Genomic DNA, 26028 nt, shown 5'->3' with positions numbered 1-26028 from the left:
TATATAAGATTAATAGATAGATAAAAGTCATATATGGGGTTTAAAAGTGAATTATGTGTGGAAAGTTTGTAGGCCACTGTTCCAATCATTTCTAGCCCTGCAACATCTTTTAAGTCTTAAGTTCTGGTAGTTCCTGTTTCCGCCATTCAAGGTACTGTTTGTGGCCCTATTTACATGGTCAGTTACTTCAAAAAGTGATGAAAGAACTCTTTAAATTGGTTTTCCAAGTCAGTAAGCCTGTTCAGATGACACTTCAGGCCCTGTGGTTAGCAAAACTGTGGTTCTCTGGGGTTAGCCATGCTGTTGCACACAACCCTTTAAGCCACGGTTACAGCTGCTAACCCTGCTGCAGACGATCTGACTGGGGTTAGTGAATGAGCAGGGTTTAGCAAAACGCATCACACAAGACACCTTAAACTCTGCTGCTTAACCAGAAGCCTTAACCAGCAGGGTTTAAGGCATCTTCTGAATAGGCCCAATCACTGATGATAGCCCCTGTTCAGGTAAACCTATTCATGGTGAGAATGAATTATACTATGCCATTGTTACTTGGGCATTATCTAACTCTTTTATACAGTATTTCTTATGGACAACATGCTTTGCTTTAACTATATGAGCAAATTTCAAGATATATGTGGTATGCATGAATACATGAGCTTTGCACTCCGCTGGTGCAAAGCTTCTACTGCTTGTGGGAACACTGTTTTCATCCTGTGTCAAATCCAATACTTTGGTCCCATTTGCACAAGCCATTGCACAATGCATTACAGCTTCAATACATTAAAGTTTTGCTTTGTAATTGTTCTGCAGGGCATACGCAACCACTAGTGGAACAGAAATCCGCTAGCGAAACACAACCACCTCTTCTTCTTTTGCTAGCATCACATTGGATACAACCCATGATTTTTGTGCTTCTCTAGCCCTGTGCAAGGTCACTTTCTCCCTTATAAAAATGTTGACTGTTGTTAATATAACATGGGAGAAAACATACCAGACCAAGATTTATTTTTTTAACTATCCCTCTTTTCTATTTAGATTATTACTGTGGAAGAGGCAAAACGCCGAAAGAGTGTTTGCAGCTATTGTGAGGAAGATGATGGTGATGGGGACCAAGATGAAGATGCTTTGCCTGTCTTAAAAAACCAGAGTGCGCTCTTAGAAAATATGCATGTAGAGCAGGTAAAGCTGGTAACTTGGCCTTAACTTCCCGTCTTTGCTCCAAGACTTGTTGCCTTCCAGCCCATGTTTTCAGACTGGACCTTGGCAGTTCACAGTCATCCAGCTCCAAGGATACTTTAGCTATCCATTATCTAAAGATAATGGAGTAGCCAGCTTTTCTAGAATTCATATATTTACCTTTTCTATTTAGATACGGGATCAGATCCAAAGAGCCTGTGTTTGAATGGAAGGCTTTCATGGCACACCACTCTGATGAAACTTCAGGGCCAGGGATGGGGAGGGCTTCAATGGAAAAGGACTGGAAAAGCCCAGGTGTGCAAGCTGCCATTTTGAACCTGGCCAAAATTAGCAATTTCTCCGAATGCATATGTGCCTGTCAGCATTTTGCTCATTCACCTGGCCCTTAGAATGTCCAGTAATGAAGGAGGTGGGATAGAACTGGACAGTGACAAGGAAGAAGGAAATTGTGAGGCAATGTTTGGACCTCTTTAATGAAGTGCATGAAAGGCGTAGAGCAAATTGAAGAACTCATTCAAGAATAAAGAAAAAGATCATTTTATAGCACCGGAGCTTGGCTCCCTTTTTCCCCTTGGTTCGTTGGTGCTCTTTCCCCCCCTTTTGCACTCATTTCTAACAGCCATTCCATCTGGCTTGGCTGAGAGTTCAGGTGCCTGAACTGTTTCCATTCAAATTTGCTGTTTTAAGAACAATGCCATTTTAAGAATTGGTGCTTTACAGATCCTAACTGGTCTTCAGTGTCAGTCTCTAAAGAATTGCTCTTGTCCATGCCAGCCAAAGCAGGGGACAGACTCAGGTTTTCCTTGCTTGGCTCCAGTGGGGGAAAAATAATTATGCCAACTTCAGGGTCCAATCCTGGGGCCTCCTTGCCTCTGTCCCAGACCTGCCTCACCACCATTTGGGGCTCTTCCATTGTCTGCTCATAACGAGTAGTGCTGGAGCTTTCTGTTAGGATAACTATGGTCTCTGGGGAAGAACCCCCCACTCCTTGCCAATGGAGCTCTTCACCAGTGGAGGGGTGACCTCTTCCCATTCCTAACCACTCTGGGACAGCCATATGAGGATATTATAGTTGCTCTGCCCTTTCCCCCCTCTCTATCACTTTTTTCTCTTTTGTGCCACAATAAAAGATAAACACTACTAACAGTATGTCCTGTCTCATATACTTCATATTTGTCACATGTGCTTAATAACAGGCTGCTTTTTAATTGTACAAAAGTACAACTCTGATTATGGGTAAAACTGCACAGTTCTCATATTGGACAGAGTGACTTTGTAGTGACACATGTGATATATGGAATGTCTTGCATTTTAAACCTGTAGCATTTTTTTTTTACCTTCTAGCTTGCCCAGCGCCTGCCTGCAAGAGTTCAGGGATATCCCTGGAGGCTTGTCTACAGCACACAAGAACATGGGACCAGCTTGAAAACTCTATACCGTAAATCAGCATCTCTTGATAGTCCAGTTCTACTTGTCATCAAAGATATGGACAATCAGGTTAGGTGCCGTGTGTGTGTGTGTGTACATTTTTCAAAAACGTCAGTAGAAGTAAGAGGGGGGAAAGGCCTAGGCTAAATTAATCTCTTTCCTATGGAAAAAAGCATCTGAGTATCTCGCAGTGTGTCAAGTGTTTATTCCGTTTTAAAGTTCCCTTCGCACAATAAGGACAGTTTGGTAATGCCACTGTGAAGGTTTGAGACCTATAAAGGCAAAGAAGAAAGGTCAGGCTTAGAGTGTTTTCTGTTGGGAGGGGGCGTCCCTGAGAGGTTAAGTTTCATTTCCTGGTGAAGTTTCATTTCTCCAATTAATTTTCGTTTCTTCAAAGTTAGAACAGTACCTTCTGTTTTGGGGGAAGGGGGTATAAAAGATTGAGAGAGCCAGCCAAGAGAGAGCCAGGGAAGACCAGAGCATGAGAAAGTAGCAGCCTGAAGAAGTCTAGGTGAAGTTTAGAGTAAAAGAACTTGAATTTTTGCAACTTTTATTTCCTTTTAATGCCTTTGGTATCACTCAACTCTATTGATTAAATACCTTTAATTCTAAATGGCTTCTTTTAATTCACTAGTAAACTACTGTGCTAAGCTACAAGTGTCTGGAGTATCACTCACCCCAAGCCTACAGTCTAAATCCCATGTTACTGGGAAGGAAAAGGGCACATCTACATGAAGGGTTTGCCCTGAAGTTGCTTCACAGTACCGGCAAGTCATCTACATGACGCGGCCGCCATTGAGAAGCCATCCAGGGTTAAACACTGGAAACTCCGCTCCAAAAGAAGTTGGGCACTTAACCCAACTTTTTTGGCTGCAGAGCCCATAGCGCCCCTGTAAAAGTTAAAAAAATAAAAACTGAGGGTGGGGAGAGGAACAGGCCATTCCTCCCTTCCCCTTTTTAAAATTTTATTATCTATATCTGCGGAGCTCCACAGATACCTATAAAAACAACAAAAAGAAATGGGGGTGAGTGAGGAGGAACGGGCAGCCAGAGGGAGGAGACATGTGGTTCGCCCAGACTCTCTCGCATCCTCCTCTGCTGCCTTGTCCCTTCCCCCACTCTGTTTTTGTTTTTATTATCTCTAACTGCAGAGCTCCACAGATATAGATTATACTTTTTTTTAAAGGTGGGGGAGGAATGGTCCTGTTCCTCTCCTCCCCCCCATTTTTATTGTTTTACTTTTCCAGAGGTGCGGGGCCGGAAAATTCACACTTGCCTTCCTTCCCATGCAGATGTTGCAAAGGAAAGGAAGTGCAGGTGCCAGGCGCCGCCATAAAAACAAGGGGCAAGGTAAAAAGGTGGGACTCTTAAGGTGTCAAGAGATTCTTAAAGAGTTGCTCAAGGGGTCCAGGATGGAAGGAACCCTGGCAGCCACTACTCTACTATCTTGAAATTTTCCAGCTGCAGGAATAGCTTAGAATACTGGCGACCTTTCCATGATTAAAGAAATAACATTTGTGTACAGGATGAGGGTGAAGAGGAGTGTCAGAACATTTGCATTTTCTTGGCCATCTGTGTGGATGCTGGCAGAGGAAGCTGGAGAAGTATGGGCTGTCATGGCTGGAGGCATACAGAGCATCTTCCCACTTCTAACTGCACTCATACTACTTATAATATTTGGGATATAAGACTTTTCAGAAGTGTGTATTTAATAGAGTGTCCATAAATAAAAATCCTGTTTGCTAAATGTTCTAAAATCAACATCTCTTGTTAATCTATTCATACTTCTTTTTTTAGTGTTATACTTTCTAAATTCACCTCTCTGAAATCTGTTTTAGATATGGAGGGATGTACAAATTTTGTAAATAATATACAATATATAAATAAATAGTCATTTTGTTTTCATAGATATTCGGGGCATATGCAACGCATCCTTTCAGATTTAGTGACCACTATTATGGAACCGGAGAGACTTTCCTATACACATTTAATCCTCTTTTCCAGGTATGGTTCTTACTTACTTAATCCCGTACTTATACAGTATGTTTGTTTACCTGAAACATTATTAAAACTTGCAACTGTGATTTTAAAATAATAAACTGCACAAAAGTTAGCAGTTTGAAAGTGTGTTTGAAACTGCTCTTACAACTTCTCGATAGTTTTTCCAGTGGGCCAAAATAATGGCCTAATGATATAGATGCAAGTACAGCTGAACACGTCTCAGATTTGTCAGCATCTGGATGGGACAGTCCCTGAGAGACTCTTGTATAAGCCGTTCCGAGCACCTTGAAGGAAAAGCTATAAAATACACATAAAATAATTAGTCCAGAATTTGAATTTTCTGCGCATGGATATGTTTCTTACATAGCTGTTGAGGAAAGCATAGGACTGTTCTGGCTGTAGCAGCAACAGTAGCCTGTCAGTGTTGAAAACAGCCTATACGGTTTTGGCAAATGAATCAGAAGAATAAGGCCGGAGGGAGAGGCACACCATACCATTGCAAAATGTTCTGCTGCTTTTAATTCTATTCAGGCTGGGGAGCATGAATTTAAGACACAAATTGAGAGGATTAGTAACAACTGTTAAAATCCAAGAACAAAAGAAGCAGGCAGCTGCACAATAAGGAATGTTTAATGTTTCTAGCTTTTAAAAAAATGCTTGGGACCACTTTTCTACTTCCTACTGTTTAGGTGTGAGCTAAAGTAGAAAAGTGGTCCCAAGCAGTTTTTAGCAGGAAACATTACATTAAACATTCTATTGATGAAGAGCTTCCTCAAAGGACTTTGGGAACCATATCTATTGTGCAGCTGCCCTCTTTTTGTTGTTGAGCATGAATTGCTCCCTCACTTTCAAACTCAACACATCCTATCCATGTCTACTTAGAAGTTCTTTGAGCTCATTGCAGTTCAAGATAAGATACAGATCATGGCATTTCTTTTAGTTTCCATTATCCATCCCTTCCTCCCATGTCTCTCACAACATAACGAAAAGCAATTTTCTTTTGTTATTGAAACTGCCCTTAGGTTTTTAAATGGAGTGGAGAAAACACCTATTTTATCAATGGAGATGTAACTTCAATAGAACTTGGTGGCGGAGAGTAAGTTATTTTATTTTTTTCTTGATGTATTTATTAAGCTCATTGGTGATTACTGTGGTAAAGCCTCTTCCAATTCTGTTTTTAAAATGGCTATCTCTCTTCAGCCATCAGAACTGCTGCATTGAGCAAGAGCTTTGTGTGTGTGTGTGTGTGTGGTTCTTGCTTGCATGCACATATTCATAGAATCATAGAATCATAGAATAGCAGAGTTGGAAGGGGCCTACAAGGCCATCGAGTCCAACCCCTTGCTCAATGCAGGAATCCACCTAAAGCATCCCTGACAGATGGTTGTCCAGCTGCCTCTTGAATACCTCTAGTGTGGGAGAGCCCACAACCTCCCTAGGTAGCTGATTCCATTGTCGCACTGCTCTAACAGTCAGGAAGTTTTTCCTGATGTCCAGCCGGAATCTGGCTTCCTTTAACTTGAGCCCGTTATTCCGTGTCCTGCACTCTGGGAGGATCGAGAAGAGATCCTGGCCCTCCTCTGTGTGACAACCTTTTAAGTATTTGAAGAGTGCTATCATGTCTCCCCTCAATCTTCTCTTCTCCAGGCTAAACATGCCCAGTTCTTTCAGTCTCTCTTCATAGGGCTTTGTTTCTAGACCTCTGATCATCCTGGTTGCCCTCTTCTGAACACGCTCCAGCTTGTCTGCGTCCTTCTTGAATTGTGGAGCCCAGAACTGGACGCAATACTCTAGATGAGGCCTAACCAGGGCCGAATAGAGAGGAACCAGTACGTCACGTGATTTGGAAGCTATACTTCTATTAATGCAGCCCAAAATAGCATTTGCCTTTCTTGCAGCCATATCGCACTGTTGGCTCATATTCAGCTTGTGATCTACAACAATTCCAAGATCTTTCTCGTTTGTAGTATTGCTGAGCCAAGTGTCCCCCATCTTGTAACTGTGCATTTGGTTTCTATTCCCTAAATGTAGAACTTGGCATTTATATTGTTGCATTGGATTGTGGACTTTTCCATTAAATAACCCAGACTGATAAATAAAAGACTCAAATATGTTTGCTCAAGTCCATTGAGATCAAAACCATGCACACAGCATGTGCAACTTACTGCTGTGTTTCCATATATCTGGATAAAGGCTATCAATGTTTACACACTTTTTTAAAAAAACAAATAAGCTATCAGTCAATATCTGTTTCTGGTTAAAAAATAACAAGTAAGATTCAGCTCACACTTTTAAGTCCTATTGATATCACTGGAAAAACATTAAAACACATTTCTAACCAACCAGTTGTATTAAATGGAATGTAAGCACATGTAACATATTCCTGGATCATGCCCAATATTCTAAAGTGTACTATTGAACAAATGAAAGTTTTCATCTAATTTTCTTCTGTTTCAGTGGTAGGTTTGGTTTATGGCTAGATGCTGATTTGTATCACGGCCGGAGCAACTGTTGCAGCACATTCAATAATGATATCTTGTCCAAAAAAGAAGACTTTGTCATACAAGATGTGGAAGTATGGACATTCGAGTGATTTACCTGCTGCCTTAAAAAGCTGGACTTGGGTTTACTGAGCACTCAGTGGATGCTGAAAATCAGAATGTAGACTTGCCTCACAATACAACATGCTTTTCCATTGTTGTGGCTTCACAAGAAGATTTTAAGGCAAAATTGGAGAGACTACTACATCAAAAAATTACATAATGTCTTATTCCCGCCCTGCCGATGTTCCTACGATATGGATGCAAGATGTTTATGGAGCGCATTTGCGTCGGTATACAAGTTTGTTTAAAGCAGCCTCATTATTTTCTGTAACTGTGAAAGAATACTGTGGAAAACTGCAGAGCTGTATAGTAGATTCCATGTGTATTTTTATTCAGTGAAAGTGAAAACCAAAAAGAGGGAAAAGTTGTGTTACCAAATTCTGCAGCATATAGTGGTGGTTTCCATGACAAAGTAATAGATATTAAGAATACAGCACTTAAAGGGAGTTTTTTTTTTAAGGGATATATTTATTCTTTGTATAGTACATTTTTCTGAAATGTAGGTGTTTTTTTCTTTTAATATTTCAAATTTCAGAATTTGCTAGAATTTATTGATTAAATTAGATGTCTTCTGCAGCGGTGATGAATCATTTGTTTTCCTAGGTTTTGTTTTTATATATATATATTGCTTTTTTATTTTGTAAAAGAAACATTTTTGTTACTTCTAATTATAGGTTTTGACAGAAATACATTCTGGATTGTTTGAGATATGGGCATTGTCAGCTCCAGTTGTCAAATATACCCGTCTAGTTGTGTGGTAATGTTTGGAAAAGAAGAGATCCTGTTTTTAACCAGTTATCAAGACAGAAATGCCTTTAGAAAGAGCACCATTGTTGTGGGGCAGAAAACTGATTTTTAAGTCATATTCTATAAATTACTTGAAATTCTTTATTAGGGAACAATATTAGTGTCATGCCAAACTGGCTTAGTTGTTTTAAAAAAAATTCTCATTCTTCAAAAATATTTTAAACCTGTGGTTGACTTTTGCTTTTATAGCAAGGTTAAAAAATGGTTTAAAAATGTTTTTTTAATAACATTTACATGTTGGTTGGACCAAGCATTCATTCATCCAATGATTCAGCCTAAATTCAGTTTGGTAAATTAAGTAAGAAGAATAAAGTGTTGCAAGTTAATCGAAAAAGGTAAACATTTTTGGTTATTTGTCTCTCATAAAAATATTTTGGTTAGAAAAAGAATTGGAAAGATCATGCTGTCATTTCTCTCCAAAGCTTATGCTATTTTAACATGTTGGGATCTTGCATGTTTAGACAGGAAAAAAAAGTCCTATAGTTCCCAGCATTCTCTAGCCAGCCATGGTGGCTGCTGAATGCTGAGAGTTGTAGAACTTTTTTCTTTCTAAACATGCATAGGATTGTGTCCACAAAAAGGAAATTAAGCCAATATATAGAATGGGGGGGGGGGGAGATGTGATTCTGTGCTCCTTTATAGCATTGGTCAATACGCTGTGTATGTCACTCTTGACGCACCTGTCCCCAGCCTAAGCTGCAACCTAACATATAAACCAGGTGCTTCGCAACAGGTGTGTTCCATTCCTGATACCATTGCTTCCAACTAACATGGAAATAACTAGAGCGAGCCAGAATCAAATCAGAAGAAGGGGTCTGGCCTACTAGCAAATAATGTTCATATTCCTTCGCCCGTACATGTTGTTATATGACTTGATCAGCTGGATTCGATCAAATTGTGAAGATTATTTGTTCTTTCCGGCTTTATTTTATCTGCAGATGTCAAAGGAAAATAGCAGCTTTCCCTTGACAGCATCAGTGACTCTTAATAGACAACGGTCATAGTATAAGTTTACAAACATAATACAGTGACGTAAGAGTTGTTGACAAAATATGTATGCAATCACTTGGGATGAACACAAACATGTCTATTTTGGCATGTGTAGATGCTGTGGAAAACATGCTGGCAATTGGTGCTTGCTGCAGCATGTACATACAACGAAACAAAATGTATGCTTCCATCACATGTGGTGGTATACATGGAAGGTATGCATATAATACCCCTACACAGGAGTAGTAGCCTTTTAGACAATTTATCATGCCTTAGGGCATTAGTTAACACCTGACAGCTAAGCTTTTCACTTCTTCCCACCAGGTATTCTTACCATCAATGCTACTCTGACAGATTTTCACTATAACTATGAGCTGCTATTAGTATAACACTTTGGAGATGCGCCAGTAACTGCTAAAAGATGGTCTTACTAATGATGGGATACTTGTGAGTTACAAGCAAAAGGTTTTTGACATTTGACATATTTTACTACTGTTACGTGCAGTTTATTTCATTATACTTGTCAGACCATATCTGAAACGTTTGTGATCTATATGCAAAATAGTGTTGTCCTATCAAAATTCTGTGACCCTTAAGAAACGATGGATATTTAATATATGTAATGCAGTGCTATCGCAACATTTTCAATAAAGGAGTTTATGCATTCATATGTTTAACTTGAAGTTTTTTTCTCCCCAACTTAATATTTAAAAGTGCCTCCATTCCATTATCTCTCCACTCTTACCGTGATAAATCTCTACACTATCTGGAGGTGTCCTAGCTGCTCTCTGAAAAGACTCCACTGTTTCCCTGGCTTTCTTTTAGAGTGTTCCATTAAACCTGTGGCACAGCCCTTTATTATTATTATTATTATTTATTTATATAGCACCATCAATGTACATGGTGCTGTACAGAGTAAAACAGTAAATAGCAAGACCCTGCCGCATAGGCTTACAATCTAGTTCCCATTTAGTTCCCATGCCCTCCTGTAACTCTGGGTACAAGTATAACTGAAATCCCACCACATATTACTTCCATGTTTATCCATGCCTCCATTTCCTTCCCCCTCCTCTGTTGTTTCCCCAGGTTGAATTTTAGATTGTAAGCTCCTTAGGACAGGGATCTGTCCTTCATACTCCATAAAACCCCACGCACACTGATGGTGCTATATGATTAACAACATTATGACTACACGACCAAAGTGTGATTGCATAATCTGCATGGTACCTAGTCTGTGTTTTAGTAGGCCGTGAACTCCGGGAAGAGCTGACTACCTCAGAACTAACCTTAGAACATCGCTCAAGCTGTGCCACCTGATCATGCCTAAACCTATTGAAATCTATGGGTCAAATAATGCCTAACTGCATCATCTGCCTCCAAATTCTTGCCTGTATCTGGGCAGAAATTATTATTATTATTACTACTACTACTATTTTGTATCCCGCCTTTCCCCCCAATACTGGGACTCAAGGCAGCTTTACAAAATTAAAGGAAGTGAGGCAGATGGCTACTAGGCGGAGGGCTTTCTCTGCTGTGGCACCCTGGCTGTGGAATGAGCTCCCCAGAGAGGTTCGCCTGGCACCTCAGCTGAAGACCTTTTTATTTTCTCAGTATTTTAACACCTAATTTAACTTAAATTTAAACTTTGCTGTTTAAAGTCCGTATTTTAATCTATATAAATTTCTGCCGTGTGGTTTTATCCTGGTGGTGCTTTTTATATTGTATTTTGTATTTGTGTTTTTACACTGTTGGTTCTTTTATTATGTTTTTCATGGTTTTAATTTTTGTGAACCGTCCAGAGAGCTTTGGCTATTGGGCGGTATAAAAATGTCATAAAAACAAAACAAAACATACAATTAAAACATAAATCTAAATATGCAAAAGTTAAAAATAATTAAACCATCTATAATATTAAAACATTTAAAGATTAAAAAGCAAATGACAAATAAAAATCCAGCGCCATAACAAAGGTCCATACTATTCCCAAAGGCCTGCTGGAACAAGGAAATTTTTGCCTGCCTCCAGAAGTATAGCAAGGAGGGAGCCAGCCTAGCCTCCCTGAGAAGGGAGCCTGAGAAGATCCTCCCGCGCATTCCCACCATGCATAGCTGTGATAGTGGTGGACCGAAAAAAGGGCCTCCCCTGAAGATCTTGGGGCAAGGGCAGAGAGCATATGATCTTTCAGATAACCTGGCTTTTATTTACTAGCCTACAAAAAGCATAGCCTGCAAAAGTAGCAAATTGTGCTAAGTTTCACAGAAGTCAGTGGGGAAGCCTTCAGAAGCACTAATAAGAAGTGGTATAAGAAAGACACTTGTGTGTTTTCAAAAGCACACACCATTACAGCACATAGGAGGCAGGCTTCAGACCACTGGTCTACCTAGCTCAGTATTGTGGACAGTAATCGGCAGTAGCTATTCAGTCCAGAGTTTAAGACCTGGATTTTTTCCAGCATTACCTGGAGATGCCAAGGATTGAACCTGATACTTTCTAGAGACAAAACTGTAGCTCTCCTAATAGGGTAGTGCATGCTTCAATAGATTTAATGGTGCAATCCTATGCATATTGAGACAGAAATAAGTCTTAAACCTAGGATCCAACATTACCTGGCTGCAGCTCTACTAAAAGGGCTCTTTTCTTGCGAGCCGTCGCAAGCTGTTTCCATCCATTCGGGAATGAGGCTCCAATCATGCACATATGTACCTTATGCCCCGCTGAACCCAGCGGGGTTTACTTTTGAGCGGTCAGGTATAACGCAGCACCTTTGTCTTGAGTAATTAAGGGCGCACGCCTCAGCATGTTGAGACGGGCTGAGTTCGGACGACACGCTAATCAACGGGTCTTTCCCATTCTGTGCCTATTACCCTCCTCCCCCGGCCCCCCGTTGATTAGCGTGTCGTCCTAACTCAGCACGCCCCCGTCTAGCCATGCATAGGAGTGCATTCAAAGCGCTGCGTAATCTACTCCCGGAGCAAAAAGGCGCCGGGCTGCGAGGCTTCGCATGCAACCCAGGCCCGCCCTCAGCGCCGCACCAAAGCCGCGCTCCCGCCTCCTTGCCGTCACCCGCTAGGGGCCGCCCGCTTGCCTGACTCCCGGCGTGCTGAGGAAAGCCGGCCAGGGCGGAGGCACTGGGGCGGGGCTGCCGGTCGGCTGTGTCAGTGGGTGCAAAGAGAGCGCAAGGCCCGTCCGGAAGAAGGAGCCTGATGGCCGGGGAGGAAGGAGGCAGCTCGGGCTCGTCTCCTGCTGCGGAGCCAAGTCCTAGCGGCGGCGTGGTCGCTGGCGCGGCTGAAGGAGCGGGCGGCGGCGGCGGCTACGACGGCAAGTGCGTTTTCTGCCGGATCAGCCACGGGGAGTTGACGGGCACCGAGTTGCTGCCTTGCGAGGTGAGGAGGGGGAGCGGAGGACGAGGTTCTCTCCGAAGGGAAAGGTCTGGAAGGAGGACCCTTCCTTTGGCCCCGGCTGAGCTTCGATGCTCGGCCGCCCATTCTGTCAGGTTGGTTTTCTACCCCTGCTCTAATGCCCAAAGGTCACCTCCGTCGCTATGGAGCGAAGGGGGCAGAGACATGGTAGCGAAAAGATGCCCTCCAGATGTGTTGGACTACAGCTCTCATCATTCCCAGCTAGCATGGCCAATCCAATTGCATTGGACTGCATTTTCCATTGTTCCCTGACACCATGGCGAATCCAGTTGTGCCGGACTGCAACTCCTGTCATTCCCACCCAGCATGGCCATTAGACAAGGGAATGATGGCAGTTGCAGTCCAACACATCTGGAGGGCACCAGGTTGGGGAAGACTGATATAGCTAATCTCAAATAGGCAATTATGTGCCTCCACGAAGCTTGCAAGCAGAGCACGAAGGCAGAGCGGTCCTCTGCTACTGTTCCTTCCCAGTATCAGCCTCTGAACCTGTAGATTCCATCCATGGAGCTCCTGTGGCTAATAGACATTGATATTTTCTATGCATCCCCTTTTAAAGGTATTGAAGCCGGTGGCTATCAACTACTGAATAAAGCCTGCATTGCAATTCTACACGTGCTTATTCAGTAGTAAATTCCACTGTATTCAATGAGGCTTATGCCAGGAGTGAATAGGATTGCAGCCCTGGAGCTCCATCAGACGAGCATTTTATTGCACATTCATTACTGGGAACTCACGGATTTCCACGGGTCCCTCTCATGACGTCACCTGCCTCCTGAGCGCCTCTCACCCCTTCTAGCTTTTTTCGCACCACAAAAACAACAACAACACCCAAGAGCATCATCACACAGGGAAAATCACATTTGTTTACAGTCACTTCTCTGCCCGTGCGTTTGTCACTCATTACTTCCTCTTTTGAAAGAGGAAGTAAACAACGTGCAGGTGGCCCATTCAGTGAGCCGTTTTGATCCTGCTGCTTCTCCTGCACACAGCAAGAGATAGCAGCAACTTCTGTCTTTAAAAATAAGTTGGACTTAATGGGGTGTTTTTTTGTAAACATTGTTTACTTTCTGGTTCCAAAGAGGAAGTAATGAGGGACAAATGTGTGGGCAGAGAAGCAACGGTAAGCAAATGCAATGACACTCCTGGTCTCTAGTTTCAGCCACAGCGCATATTTAATTGCGGGTTGATTCTTAACATTTACAAACCAGTTCTAGGCCATTGTTTGGGCTCCCAAACCATCTCAAGTTCCAATAAACCACAATATACAATGCGATCAATAACATCAAATAACATGGTTTAGTGTCTAAACACCATGTATTTAAAATTATTTTTAGGCTGCCTTTAAGGGTAAAACCCTTAATGTATATTGTATTTAAGAGAGTAATATAAGCAAAAAGACAAATATAACCCTCAAAGGGTTAGACGTTTGGGAGTGAGAACATGATTCATTTGTCTCAGCCTTTTATGTGCTAACACACTTACACCTCTCATCCATTGCCTCACTTCTCTCTGCTTTTCTCACATCATTTATGGGTGTTCTCTCCCCCCTCCCCAATTCTGCCTTTATATCTCTTGATGTAGCCTTCTGCCAGTCTTTTTAATTTCTATCCATCCACCCTCCTAAACTGGGTACTGTGTTAGTGAGCAGGTGAGGGAAAGTGGACGGGGGGGGCGGAGTAGCTGTGGTCTACAAAGACAATCTCAACCTGACCAGAATTCCTGTCCGGGAATTGAATCACATCAAATGTGTGTACCTGACCCTAAAGACCAGGGATAGACTGGGGATTCTCTAAGTGTACCGGCCACCTCACTGCCTATTAGAATCCCTGGCTGAGCTCATGGAACTGGTCTCGGAGTTGGTGTTGGAGTCGCCCAGGCTTTTGGTCCTGGGTGACTTCAACATCCCATTCGAGACCAGTTTGGCAGGTGCAGCTTGGGAGTTCATGGCATCCATGACAAACATGGGCCTATCCCAACAGGTCTCCGGACCCACACATTCTGCAGGTCACACCCTCGATGCTGTTTTCAGCTCCGAACAGATGGATCTGTGGGCGGAGGTGATGAATATCTCTGTGTTGTCATGGACAGATCATTTTCTGGTTAGGGTTAGTATCACAGCTACTATCTGCCCCTGCAGGGGTGGCGGACCTATTAAAATGGTCCGCCCTCGAAGGCTGATGGATCCTCTTGGATTCCAGATAACCTTAGAGGGTTCTATGACTGGTATCGTCAATGATCCTGTTGAAGCCCTGGTCAATAGATGGAATCAAGACCTAACTAGGGCCATCGACATGATCTCTCCCAAATGTCCTCTTCGGCCTGCTTCTAACTGGGCACCTTGGTATACAGAAGATATCAGGGAGTTGAAGCGGGAAGGACGACGACTAGAGCGCTGATGGCAGAAAACTCAACTCATATCCGACAAGACACGACATAGAGAACATCTTCGTTCCTATGGGGTGGCAATACGTGCAGCGAAGAAACTTTCTTCTCTGCACGCATTGCGTCTGCAAATTTGCATCCAGCAGAACTGTTCAAGGTGGTGAGAGGTCTAACTCAGACACCTTTCCCCCTGAACCCAATTTTAGAGCCTTCGGTAGTTCGCTGTGATGCCTTTAACAATCATTTCACAGATAAAATCTCTTGGATAAGAGCCAACTTAGATGCCGTCATTATAGCAGAAGCTGACAATGGAGTGTCCAGCAACTCCACAAGTAGGGTTACACTAGATCAGTTTCAGTTGGTGAGTACTGAGGACGTGGACAAGCTGCTTGGACGAGTGAGGAAGACTACTTGGCCTCTTGATCCCTGTCCTTCATGGCTGGTCGTCCAGGGTGGAGATGCAGTTAGACAACAATTACAGCATATTATTAATGCATCTCTCAGAGAGGGAAGTTTTCTATCATACTTAAAAGGAGCTGTAGTACAGCCACTTTTAAAAAAGCCCTCCCTGGACCTTAATAATTACAGACCAGTATCAAATCTTCCATTTTTGGGCAAAGTGATCGAGAGGGCAATTGCCTTCCAACTCCAAGCAGTCTTGGATGATGCAGATTTTCTAGACCCATTTCAAACCGGCTTCAGAGCAGGATACGGAGTTGAGACCGCTATGGTCGCCTTAGCAGATGATCTACGCTTGAGTATTGACAGGGGAAGTGTGTCCCTGCTGGTACTTTTGGACCTCTCAATGGCTTTCGATACCATCGACTAAGGTATCCTTCTGGATCGCCTGAGGGGATTGGGAATCGGGGGCACTGTGCTTCAGTGGTTCCGGTCCTACCTCTCGGGCAGGTTCCAGATGGTGATGCTTGGGGATAGCTGCTCCTCAAAGAAGGAGCTGCTGTGTGGTGTACCACAAGGTGCCATCCTTTCCCCAATGCTATTTAATATTTACATGAAACCGCTGGGAGAGATCATCTGGAGGCATGGGGCGGGGTGCTATCAGAATGCTGATGACACCCAAATATATTTCTCTATGCCTTCGACAACAGTGTCAGCTACGGATAGTGTGTCTCCTCTGAATTGAATGCTTAGAGGCAGTAATGGGCTGGATGAGGAAAAACAAACTGAAGCTGAATCCAGACAAGACAGAGGTGCTTGCTGTCAAAGGTCATAACCTAGGTTTGGAGGTGTATCAACCAGTTCTGGATGGGGTTACCCTCCCTCTGAAAGACTGTGTCTGCAGCTTGGGGGTGCTTCTGGATCCGTCGCTCCAAATGACAGCCCAGATAGATGCGACGGCCAGGAGTGCCTATTATCAGCTTCGGCTGATATGCCAGCTGCGCCCCTTCCTAGAGTCGGAAGACCTAAAGACAGTTGTGCACGTGCTGGTAACTTCGAGGCTCAACTTCTGCAATGCGCTCTACATAAGGCTGCCTTTGTGTCTAGTCCAGAAACTTCAACTAGTTCAAAATATGGCAGCCAGGTTGGTCACCGGTACACCTAGGGGTGACCACATCAAACCATTCTTAAAATCTCTTCACTGGCTGCCAATTAGTTTCTGGGCAAAGTATAAAGTGTTGGTTATCACTTTTAAAGCCCTACATGGTTTGGGTCCAGGCTACCTGCGGGATCGCCTTCTCCCATACAATCCGCCCCGCACACTCAGGTCCTCTGGGAAGAATTTACTCCAGCCAACAAAAACAAGGATGACAACTATTACCCAGAGGACTTTTTCTTCTGCCACTCTCAGTTTGTGGAATGGCTTGCCGGGAGAGATTCGTCAACTTAACAGTCTTCCAGAATTTAAGAAAGCCATAAAGACTGATCTCTTCCGGCAGGCCTACCCAGCTGAATTTTAAGATTCCTTTTTTAATGGTGTGCTGCTTTTAATGATGCACTGGTTTTAAATGTTTGAATTAGTTTTATGTACTTTATGTTGTTTTTAATTGTGTTGTACCCTGCCTCGATCCAGAGGGAGAGGCGGGTAACAAATAAATAAATAAAATAATAATAATAATAATAATAATAATAATAATAATAATAATATGGTCACCCTACTAAAAACCCAGCTTTTCACCCAGGCTTCCCCTGGGCTATAAGTAAAGTAATCCTGCCGCTCCATTTTGCTGCTCTTTAAGCTGTTTTTACTGCAGATGGTTTAAAGTTGTGCTTTAAATATTATATATAAATGTATTCGAATATCTGTTAACTGCTGAAGGGTGTTAATATTTTCAGCGGCATATAAACACAAATCCTAAATAAATAATCCATCAATTTTGCTTGAGAGCCGATTTAAGGAATAATATTCCATAGATGGAGTGCTGGGAATGGGTGGGGGCAAAGGAGATTTGTTTTCCTTTTGAGAAGTCCTTCTATTAATAGCATGTTTAAAAGCTTTAAGAGCCATTGCATGTCCTTTCTACCCCTTTGCTCCATGATGCACAAAGACTATACAGCATTGTGAAGTTAAAAGATTTTTATGTAGAAAACTTGGGTCCTCAATACAGAAGCAAAACTCATATGCTAGACAGTCACTGAACTATGAGAAAAGCCATTCTAATTCTCAAATGGAAGAAGTTGGGGACCAATAGGCAAATGAGTTAGACTTCAAATAACTTGTGGAGTGAGGGGGCAGGCAAGGCCTCTGCTGTGGCCTGAAGCCTTGCCTTCTACTGCCTGCATGTTTGACGGGGCCCTACATACATACACAGAGCTCCTCCACATGAGGCAGACCTTGAGCCAGTCAGGATCTGACTGAGTGGAGAAGCTCTAAGCACATAAGGGTCCTTCTTGTATACCTGGACTGCAGGGGGAGTGGCTGCCAGGTTGTCAGATGGGTGCTAGAGAGAGAGTGACTGTGCAGCTCTCCCGTGTTCATTGGATAGGTGGAGGGTGAGTCATCTGAACTCTGACTGAAAGAGACTGAAACTGCTTTGCATTGTTATTAGCCAGGTAGCATTGTTTAGGAAGGGGTGCTGTATTTCTGTGCTGCTGGTAGACATACTCCATATATAATTTCCAGAGGGGTAGCTGTGTTAGTCTGTTGCAGCAAAACCAACAAAGAACCTTGTGTTACCTTAAACTCTAACACATTTATTCTGACATAAGCTTTTGTGGACTCAAGCCCACTGGGCACTAGTCCACAAAAGCTTATGTCAGAATACAGTTGTTAGTCTTTAAGCTGCCAAAAGTCTTTGTTGTGTTTTACTTTGTATACAAATACTTTCTTTCTACCCTTCCTCCCCCCCTCCCCCGGGAGAGATCAGTGATACGGAAGGATATTTCAAAACCATCATCAGTAAAATTGTTTCTTACATGATCTTCTGTTTGCCAATAAGGCCATTTCAGTAACAAGATTTTTTTCTTCTTCTACCATTCCATTAGCATGAAGACCTGGTGTGCTTTAGAGATATCAGACCTGGAGCACCACATCATTATTTAGTGGTGCCCAAAAACCACATAGGAAATTGCAAGACTCTAAAGAGCGAGGATATACCATTAGGTAAGCCTGGGCTTGGCACTCGTAACAAGAGTGCAAAGAATTGTTTTGTGATTGTTTTGCAGCTATTAGGATGTTCGGTGGCTAGAGTACAGCTGGAGCCCAATCTCTATCCCCAAATACTACCAGCTGCCTCATACTCCAGTTGCCAACCAAGAGGCAAATGGTGGAAGGAGTAGGGGCTGTGGCTGTGGGATTTAGTGGCTTTTGAGGGTTGTGGAGGAGGTTTTTCCATTCCCTTCTCGAAGTCACTTCTATGAAACTAGTTGTCACTGATACGACCAGTGACATAAAGCAAGGATAGGCAACCCAGTGCCTTCCAAATACAACTCCCATTATCACTGACTGTTGGCTGTAGCTGATCAGAGTTTTAGTCCTAAACACCCAGAAGCCACCAGATTGGCTACTCCTGTCATAGAGTATTGGACTATAACCTGGCTGCTGCAGGTCTTGACCACTGTTTTGATCATAGATTCGCTTGATAGCTTTCAGCAACTCATGTTTTCATTTCAACTATATACACTTGGTACTTCACTCCTTGATCTCTTAAAATCTCCTCCTCTGCCTCCATCCTTAATTGCTTCTGATATTTCAGAGGACACTTTCAAGCCTACAATTATGAGTATTTCACCATGTGGAGCCATCAACCATGCTCCAGTCCCCTGCTGGGGAGCCTGCTTTGGCTTTCAGACTAAAATTGGGGAATTCTTGCAATGAAGAGTGATTAAGGGAGCAATCCTATGTCCCCTAAAAATTGTCTGAGGGGTCATAGGATACTGGGGTTTACCTCCTCTGAGGTTGGAGATAGTGCTCTGACCTTGGAAGGGACAGTCAGAAGTCTGACCCTCCTCCTCTGACCATTCATAGCTAGTGTGGAAAAACCTGCTCCAGCTGGCCTCCAAGGTCAGAAAACCAACGTCAGAGAGGGGAAAAGGTGGGTGAGGAGACTGAAGAGAGCAGGGTACAAGCTATCCTGAGGCCTTTCTCGCCTCCTTCCCTCTGCCTTTAAAGCACTGTTGCTAGATGGGCAAAAAGATGGGCAAAAAATGCAGGGCAGGAGGACCTGGAGGTGAAGTTTGGCTTTGCTGCTCCCCCTACTCTGGCTTCCAGTTGTACCCTAAGAAATTATATTTCTTATAGATAACATGTTTCTCATAGCTAAAAAGGACTCCTATGCAAAGAGACCCATTATTTTAGATTTGTTGTGAACCTAAGCCATGTTTACTTAAGAAAAAATCCCACTAAAATCAAAAGGGTTTGCATCAATTTAAATGAATATAGGGCTGAGCCATTGGACTTCAGTGCATTGGAAAGATAAATAAAGTTTTAATTCTGATTTCGTTCTCCCTCCTTCCCGATCCTCCTCGACTTCTCCGATCTGACAGTGGAAAGAATGATGGAAACCGGAAAGTCTGTCCTTCAACGGAATAAGTTTACTGACTTGAATGATATAAGGTATATTTCCACAAGGGAAAACATCTAATTTATTTACAGTATTGCATAATAAATAAAGGAGATACATGTAATATAATTATCTTGTAGGAAACACGGTTGGAGCTCTTAGAATTTAGCATAAAGGGTAAAGGCAGAAGTGCCTCACTTGTAATTCTTTGGGAAGGAAAAGATTTAAATCTTTAAGGGCTTTCACATGCCTCACTCTGAAAAGAGCACCAAACTCATTTCATAGGAGAATTCAGCCCTAGTTGAGTAGCGTCCCCCAGAGTGCACCAGTACTAGAAAGCCAACCCACTATTACTGCCTTGGATTTAAGCCATTGGCTGTTCTCTGTAGGCAATAAGGAACTGCATGCAGCCAAGTGAGCAGGCTATTGGAGGGAGAGAGCACTTTGTCCCTCCTCTGCTCCCAATACGGAAACCAAGGGCTGATCTACACCAAGCAGGATATTCCACTACGAAAGCAGTATATAAAAGGCAGGTGTCACACTACTGCTTTATAGTGGCATTGAAGTGCACTGACAACTGTTGGGGCCCATTGACACAGACCATATACTGCTTTCATAGTGCTATATCCTGCTTGGTGTAGATGTGTCAATGGGCTGCAAAAGTTGTCAGTGCACTTCAGTATCACCACTATAAAGCAGTAGTGTGGCTCCTGCCTTTTATATACCACTTTATATACATCTTGCTTGGTGTAGATGAGCCCCAAGAGAGCTGTGTCACAGGAGGGAAGCACACTTCTTGCCCAGCATAGAAATACAGCAAACTGCTGAACTATTCCTGTCCAGTTCCTGACCACTAAGGTGGGGCTGGTAAACCTGTCTCCACCCACCCCCGCACACAGATGGTATCGTCCCCCAGAGTGCACCTATCATCCATGGCCATTAGCCATACTAGTTGGGGCTGGTGGAGTCCACCAACATCTGGAGAGACACATGTTTCCCACCCTTCCACTAAGATATCGCTCTCTGAAGGGGTGCAGAGCTTCTGGCCCCGGGGCCAAATCCAGCCCTCCTCCAAAGGAGGCCATGACCCCTTCCCCTGACTCCACCCTTTTTCTCCTCCTCCCCATTGTTTTGTGGGGTTTGTGCCATTATTTATCTATTATAAAGAGCTAAATGCCTCCCACAAGGCTTAGTTACTGGTAGTAGGAGCTTTAAGCTACACTATGCTGGCATTTTTGCCCTGCTCCTTTTGCTGTTGGCCCCACCCACCACTGAAATGCCCCCACCCCTGAGTTTCTCTACAATGGAATTTGAGCCTGTGGAGTCAGCAAAGACAAATAATGTCCTAACATTAGTGGAGATAGTTTCCACCGGCATTTCTTTCTATTATAAATAATTTCCGCAAAGTACTGCAACTTGCAGAAAGTCCAGGAGTGAGCTAGCTTGTGGCATGGAATCAGATCAACATTGACTTAATCCTGCATTAAAAGCTTGTGTCAGTAAATGGAATTTGCTAGTAGAGTGGCAAGGTGCTCTGGCTACATCTACTCTATTCCCATAAGAAATCGCAAATTTTGTGAAATCAGTTCTGCATTATAAAGTGCCCTGTGTCCAAGAACTACATCAGTTCACTGGGTTGTGGATGAGCTGATATGGTGCTTCAAATAGTTATGGTCCATGTGCACTGATCACTGCATGGTGAAGCTTTATGTTAAACTCCCCTGATTAGTTCATTCTGATTGCTTTTCTCTTGTTTCTCAAGGATGGGGTTTCACTGGCCTCCATTCTGCTCAATATCCCACTTGCATCTTCATGTCCTGGCTCCGGCTAGTCAGTTGGGATTCTTGTCCCGAATGGTCTACAGAATCAATTCGTACTGGTTTATCACAGTAAGTATTTCAGTGATGGTTTGATGATCCCTGCTTCCATTGTAAATATGGGGCTCCGTTCTTTCCATTTTGTGCTAATGAATCATCAAAGTTAATTTTATGGTATGTGAAATACTTATCTTACTAATTCTCAAACGGCATAGAGGTGCTATTGTCCTTCCATTTCCAGTCCACTGTTCCTGGCCTTTTTCAGATTAGTGCTTCTGCAAAATTTCAGGAGCTTCTCCTGTTTGTGTAACTACTTAGCATTCTGTCAATCTTGCTACTTACTATTCAGTCTTGAATTAAATTAAGGGTGAAGTAGTTCTGTCAACCTATCAACAGTTATCTATGAACTGTGTAGCTCTTACCTGACTACAGCGGAATCTTATACATATCTACTCAGGACTAAGTCCTACTGAATTCAGTGGAGCTTTCTCCCAGGTAAGTATTATAGAATTCCAGTCTACATTTAAGCCTCCTACAGTTTGACAACACCAGTCTGCTATTGGAGTCCAGTCGACCCCTGTAAAATCTTAGGTGGAGAGAAAAATATGATTAATTTCAAAATTTAAAAAAAATAAAAATAGATTTTGTTATATCGCATTCCAAAAGCATTGCCAAACCTAAAAACTATTGGGGTAGATTGGACCCCATTATATTATCTTCATATTTCTTTTAACATCAGTAAGGCAAATCTCAATGGGCTATCAGGAAACCTTGGAAGAGAAAACACAAGAGAAAGCAAAACAGAAACCTTAAAGGCCAAGATGTAATGATGGGCTTACAATAAATAATAGAAAGGATCCAATGTGCTCCATTAGCCTAATAGAGTGTATCTTTTTTTCTAAATTTACATTATAAATAAAAGTCTAGTGTCATGATAAAGTCAACTTGGAGCAGAATTAACCCCCAAGGCTAAAACTTAGTTCTGGGGTCGAAGAGACTTCTGCAGTACTTTGCAAACATGGAGTTATTTGTACACACTGGAATGTTCATATTCTATCAGAAAATATATATACTTCAGTACTCCTGAAGAGGTATTAAGGCATATTCTATTTTTAATTTTATCTTGTACACCACTCTGAAATTTTGAATGGGGAGCAGTATACAAATATTGTAAATAAAGAATGGAATTTATGATACAGGCAAAATGCTATTTTCCTTACTCTATTTTGAGAAGTTGCTATGAATAGGACGGATACCAATTAGCTTAGGGGTCTGGGAGTTTCATTTCCCCGTTAATTTTAATAGGGATAAATCAGACACCTAATACCTTGGAAAGTAATATATATATATAGGGCTTTCTCCGTTGTGGCACTCCAGTTGTGGAATGAGCTCCCCAGAGAGGTCTGCCTGGCGCCTACACTGTACTCCTTTCGTCGCCAGCTGAAGACCTTCTTATTCTCTCAGTATTTTAACACTTAAATTTAACTTGAATTTGAATTTTGCTGTTTTAACTTTGTTTTTTAATTTTATATCAATTTTGCTGTGTGGTTTTTATCCTGGTTGTGCTTTTTATACTGTATTTTGTATTTGTGCTTTTAACCTGTTGGTTGTTTTACTATGGTTTTAATCGGCTATTGGGCGGTATAAAAATGTAATAAATAAATAAATAAATATTTTAAAAATGAAAAGTGGGATGAAATGCCACAGGACAAGTGATCCCATAATTGAGTATGTGGAATATGAAGTTTTACAAATATTTCAAACAGCTATTGGGATTTGCAACTACTCATGGCTGATAGGGAGTTAAAATAGGAGCAAATAAAGTTCTCAAATGTAACATTGTAAAGCTAAAAAAAGGAGACTGTTCAATGCCAGACGAGACAGCCATCTTTAATATTTTTCTTTGTTAAACGTGGATCTATAAACCACTACATGACATGATCTAAAATTAAATGTTCATGTTCTGTATGTTGTACAGAAACCAGCTTTAAAAGATTGATTTGAATGAGTTCTGTGAGCTTTAGTTACTTGTGTTCTTGTTGTTGAAAGAAAACTCTCTCTGAAAGGTAAATGTCCGACTAGTTTCTGATACAAACTGGAAAGAAGAAACATCTTGGCTTGGATCCAGACTTTGCTTGCCACAAGCAGAAGGGCTCCTCTTGCCTGTGGAAGGCCTTTGATCCAGCTGAGCATTTCCATTTGTGCAATGGGAAGGAGGTGATTTTCACTGATCCCTCCCCCACCATTGAAAATGTGTTCCAAAGAGTTGGAAGATGACCTGGAAGAGGATGGGTTAGGAGATGCAGGGGGAGTGGGAGGAATCAGCAAAAATCCTCCCCCCTCTTTCCATTGGCCAGAGTGGAACTCTGCACAAAGAGTGGTTTCACTGGTAGGAGCAAATTCTGGATCTAAATGCTCAAGCTTCCATTAGAAATTGGGAACCAATTTTAATAAGCAGTAACATTTCTAGTTACTGGGTTGCTGCAGGCAACACTTTGGCGATAAGAGTGGAGGTTGAGATGGTAGGTCACTATTTCAGGCCCCATTCCCTGAAATGCCCTGTCTGAAAATTGTTGCCACAGCAACCCCATTGCATTTGCACCCTTGATGGGAATGAGGAGACTGTGACATCGCTTTAGGTGGTTGGATTTGGCCCAGTGGTTTCTAGTTAAAAACCCAAATTAGTTAATCCTTAGTTCTCTCAATAGATTTCATGCTTTGGAAGCTTCAAGGGGGCAGTAAGTAATTTCTGGAAAGTATTGACATATATTTTCTCTTTGACAGGCTGAGCAACTGATGGAAAGGCTGAAGGCTGAAAGTGCTACAAGCTGAAAAGCACTCACTTTACTGTGTACATCTTTTGTTTGTGACCACTGATTATAGGGTAGAGTATAATTGGTAACATGCCAGACTTTGAAAACTATTATTCAATTTGCTGCTACACAATTGTTTAACTCATTGTTAAACTAACACCGTACACTAAATTTCTCAGGCAAATATATGAATGCAAGAACTGTGCACTTTCCAGAGCATCCATACCTATAGATCAGAAAGTCAAAAGTACGTATCCCCTTTAAAAAAAAAATCCTAATGAATCCTGTGAAAGATGTAGTTAAAGTTTACTGTATGCATCTGGATTTAACTGTTTTTTGTCTAAACAATGCAAGGCCTTTGTGCCTATACAACATGTTAGTAACTTCTTTGGCATTGCAATGCTAGTGATAGCTATGATGTCTTGGTGCTAAATCACTTATCACACAAATGTATTTGACTTTACGCACAACAGAGGCAGTTATGTATTTTACCATTTATTGTTGTTCCCTGCCTCGATCAAAATGGAGAGGCAGGCAAAAAATAAATTATTATTATTAACTAGCCTTTTTTTCAGAGTATGACTTACATCTGTACTTCTAATGTCAGACATTACACTGTTGGTATGTTGGACTAGGGTAAGATTTTTATTTGACTGTGGGCTGTTGTAACTTAACTAGTTAAGTGCATGCATTAAATAATAGCTAGGTGAATGATAGAACAGATTAAAGTAATGATTTCTTTGGGCTTAACCTCTAAGTAGGACTTCAGATTTACAGAGTATAGGAGGCTTATGCTGAAATTAAATGTTGTCACTTAAATATAGCTTTGGTCATTTTGGAAATTCTAAACATGGAAAGGTGCCAGTATGTAGACAGATCTTGGAATCTTGGTCTTAGCAACATCCACAGCTTGGAAGATCCAGAACGTCAAAAGTGGAGATGCTTTAAGACTTAGCATGAACAGTACATTTTTGTAATTTAATTATCTGGCTCTTTCATAATGTTGCTCTATGCAGATACTCAGAACTCTTAAAGAAAAATGAACTTGAATAAGCACTTACTGAAATTGCACATTTTGGCACCGGCTGCATTACTAATGCAGCATCCAATTATTACTTCCACATGTTTTCATTATATTGGTGTACAGAATATGGCCAAATAAATTAACTCTTTCTGGCCATTTCTTAATAACTTCAGAGTTTTAATCTTAATTTATTGATGACATAGAATGTACTTACTTTGATACTTAAGCCTGGATTCAAACTGTTGTTAATTAAAATAATCAAGCAGATTCATTTGGTGGGGTGGGGGGAAGCTGTCTTCCTACTGTGTTGAAATGTTGAAGTAAATGTGTTATAGTATGAAATGATTGTGTATTATGATAATGTGTTTATGTAACAAAACCATGAAATCTACTATTGGAAACTTAAAGTTAGTGTAATACTGCTATGAAAAGAAAAACAAATAAAAATGGTTATCTAGGAGTATTTTTGCATCTCAATCTGATATTCTTGATTATGGAAACTCTGCTTTTGTCTTTCAGTTTCTTAGGAAAGGTGCATATAAGCCTGCCATCTATCTTAACAGCACTGTCATGCTAGTTATAT

The 26028-nt window shown here is 41.8% G+C and overlaps 2 protein-coding genes across 5 annotated transcripts in view; both read left to right on the top strand.

The window, feature by feature from the left end:
- NCOA7 (nuclear receptor coactivator 7) overlaps nucleotides 1-9694 on the top strand; it is an 88252-nt gene extending 78558 nt beyond the window's left edge. For all 3 annotated transcript variants that reach the window (XM_063124712.1, XM_063124711.1, XM_063124713.1), the window contains 5 exons: nucleotides 1036-1179; nucleotides 2542-2694; nucleotides 4534-4629; nucleotides 5649-5722; nucleotides 7084-9694. In XM_063124712.1, coding sequence (XP_062980782.1) covers nucleotides 1036-1179; nucleotides 2542-2694; nucleotides 4534-4629; nucleotides 5649-5722; nucleotides 7084-7219 — 603 coding nt within the window. In that variant the 3' untranslated portion in view covers nucleotides 7220-9694. The remainder of the gene's footprint in view (nucleotides 1-1035; nucleotides 1180-2541; nucleotides 2695-4533; nucleotides 4630-5648; nucleotides 5723-7083) is intronic.
- Nucleotides 9695-12229: 2535 nt separating this feature from the next.
- Nucleotides 12230-25900, top strand: HINT3 (histidine triad nucleotide binding protein 3). 2 transcript variants are annotated; one of them, XR_010025382.1, is made up of 6 exons: nucleotides 12230-12409; nucleotides 18275-18392; nucleotides 19775-19844; nucleotides 21554-21680; nucleotides 24393-24492; nucleotides 24601-25900. XR_010025382.1 is itself a non-coding variant. In XM_063124710.1 (5 exons), the coding sequence occupies exons 1-5, from the start codon at nucleotides 12230-12232 to the stop codon at nucleotides 24438-24440; spliced, it is 543 nt and encodes a 180-aa protein (XP_062980780.1). In that variant the 3' UTR covers nucleotides 24441-25900. The 2 variants fall into 2 exon arrangements, 1 of the variants encoding a protein (XP_062980780.1); XM_063124710.1 differs by having other exon boundaries at nucleotides 24393-25900.
- Nucleotides 25901-26028: the final 128 nt, after the last annotated feature.

This window comes from Elgaria multicarinata, chromosome 4 (assembly GCF_023053635.1).
Source record: "Elgaria multicarinata webbii isolate HBS135686 ecotype San Diego chromosome 4, rElgMul1.1.pri, whole genome shotgun sequence".
NCBI classification, from domain to species: domain Eukaryota; kingdom Metazoa; phylum Chordata; class Lepidosauria; order Squamata; family Anguidae; genus Elgaria; species Elgaria multicarinata.
This window is presented reverse-complemented; position numbering and strand designations above follow the sequence as displayed.